The 2,500-nt window shown below is 32.2% G+C and overlaps 1 protein-coding gene across 1 annotated transcript in view; it reads left to right on the top strand.

Moving 5' to 3' along the window:
* Positions 1–2,500, top strand: part of LOC135095243 (serine/threonine-protein phosphatase 6 regulatory ankyrin repeat subunit C-like) — a 23,731-nt gene that overhangs the window by 8,962 nt on the left and 12,269 nt on the right. The window contains exons 4-5 of the mRNA XM_063996026.1: positions 1,203–1,503; positions 2,246–2,500. The exon at positions 2,246–2,500 is cut by the window's right edge and continues 59 nt beyond it. Coding sequence (XP_063852096.1) covers positions 1,203–1,503; positions 2,246–2,500 — 556 coding nt within the window. The remainder of the gene's footprint in view (positions 1–1,202; positions 1,504–2,245) is intronic.

Below are 2,500 nucleotides of genomic sequence, written 5' to 3'. Positions count from 1 at the left end.
ATCTGTTTATTACTTAATTCTTCTGTAATGTATCTTTTATCAATCCAACATTCCCTAACCCACGGAACAGCCAACAATTAAATAAATGCTACGACTTACATCATTTATGCATATTATTAAATGACAATGACAACAATGAAATATAATAAAAAAAATAATAGCAACAACAACAACAACAACAACAACAACAACAACAACAAAAACAACATCAACAACAACAACAACAATAATAATAATAAAAATAATAATGAAAATAATAATAATAATAATAATAAATAATAAAGATAATAATAATCATTTTTATCATTATTATTTTTCATTTTATTTTATTTTTATCATTATCATCCTTTTACACCTTTACTATCTTATTACCATATCTTTATCGTTATTAATATATTATTATTATTATTATTATTACTATTATTATTATTATTATTATTAGTAGTAGTAGTAGTAGTAGCAGTAGTAGTAGTAGTATCATTATTATTATTATTATTATTATTATTATTATTATCATTATTATTATTATTATTATTATTATTATTATTATCATTATTTATTATTATCATTATTATTATCATTATTTTTATTACTATTATTATCACATTATATTTATATTTTTTTATCGTTATAATTATTAGGTACCTTTCCCTTTCCTTACTAATTTCATCATCACTACTATTATAATTATGATCATTTTTTTTTATTTTCATTATTATTTCAATAATTATAACTATAAATGTTATTATTATAATTAGATAATGGTGACATCTGACATAATATGTTTTTTTTTTTCGTTACAATTAAGTAGTTTTAGGATAATTAATCTGATAGTGAAGATATTGCTAATTTTTTTACATATATTATCATTACACATTTTTTTTTTTTTTAATATAATATTTATTATTATTTTTCAAATTATTTTCTTGTTTTTGTTGTTGTTTTGTTCATATTATGATTATTATCGCTGATGTCATCTTATCTTATTTTAATATTATGATATTTATTATTGTTATTGTTATTATTATTATTATTATTATTATTTTTATTATTATTATTATTATTATTATTATTATTATTATTACCATTATTTTTATCATTATTATTATTATTTTTCTTCACACACACACACACACACACACACACACACACACACACACACACACACACACACACACACACACACACACACACACACACAGGAGCTGGTCACTGCTGTAGAGGAAGGAGACGAGGCAGGGGTGAGGTCAGCACTTGACAGGGGTGCCCGGCCCGAGGTCACCGTCCCCACTAATGCTGGGGTGTCATGGAGTCTGCTGGCTGTGGCTGCCAGCAAGGGCCACGAGCACCTGCTGTCGCTCTTACTGCAGGCAGGGTTAAGCATAGAAGGTGGAGGCACCACTGACAGGACACCGCTGATGATGGCTGCCCAGAATGGCCACGCCCATACAGTGAAGGCGCTGCTGGACCTCCGTGGTAACCCTCTGGCCATGAATAGTGACGGTGAGGCTGTGCTGGTGGTGGTGGTGGTGGTAATTGTAGATGTAGATGTGATTTTTTTCTACTTTTTCTACAACTGCTACTTCTAATTTTACTAATATTACAACACCTACTACTGCTACTACTTTTACTTCTTATATTACTACTACTACTACTACTTCTGTTCCTACTACTACTATTACTACTAATGCTACTATTACTACTACTATTAATGTTACTACTAGTGCTGCTACTACTACTACTACTACTACTAATAATAATAATAATAATAATAATAATAATAATACTAGTATTATACAGAAGAAGAAAAAGAAGAAAAAAAAAGAAAGAAGAAGGAAGGGAAGAAAAGAAGATTTTGCAATTACTTCTCGTTTTATTTCTCCACTTCCTCCTCCTTTTCCTCTTCCTCTTCTTCCTCCTTCCTCTGCACCTCTTTTTGATCCTAATTCTCCTCTTCCTCTCCTCTTCCTCTTCCTCCTCCTACTCCAATTCCATTTTACCTTAATTATCCTGCTCCTCCTCTTCCTATGCATCTTCTTCCTAATAATAATAATAATATTAATAATAATAATAATAATAATAATAATAATAATAATAATAGTAATAATAATAATATCAATAATAATAATAATAAGAGTAATATTAATATAGTCTTATCTCCTCTCTCACACACACACACGCACACACACACACACACACACACACACACACACACACACACACACACACACACACACACACACAGGATGGACAGCCCTACACTTTGCTTCATGGCAGGGCCACCAGCAGTGTGTGGCGGCCCTCTTGCCCGTCACCCCTCCCACTCCCGCACACCATGAGGCACACACCCCGGTGCACGCCGCCAGTTATGGTGGCCACGTGGAGGTACTGGAGCAGCTGGCAGGTGCTGGCTGGCCCCTCACCGCCAAGAACAGTGATGGCAACACACCCATGCACTCTGCTGCGGCCGGGGGTAGAGTGACATGTGTGCAGTGGCTGG

This window comes from Scylla paramamosain, chromosome 48 (genome assembly GCF_035594125.1).
Source record: "Scylla paramamosain isolate STU-SP2022 chromosome 48, ASM3559412v1, whole genome shotgun sequence".
NCBI lineage: Eukaryota > Metazoa > Arthropoda > Malacostraca > Decapoda > Portunidae > Scylla > Scylla paramamosain.
The sequence above is the reverse complement of the archived record's forward strand: the minus strand, read 5'-3'. Positions and strand labels throughout refer to the sequence as shown.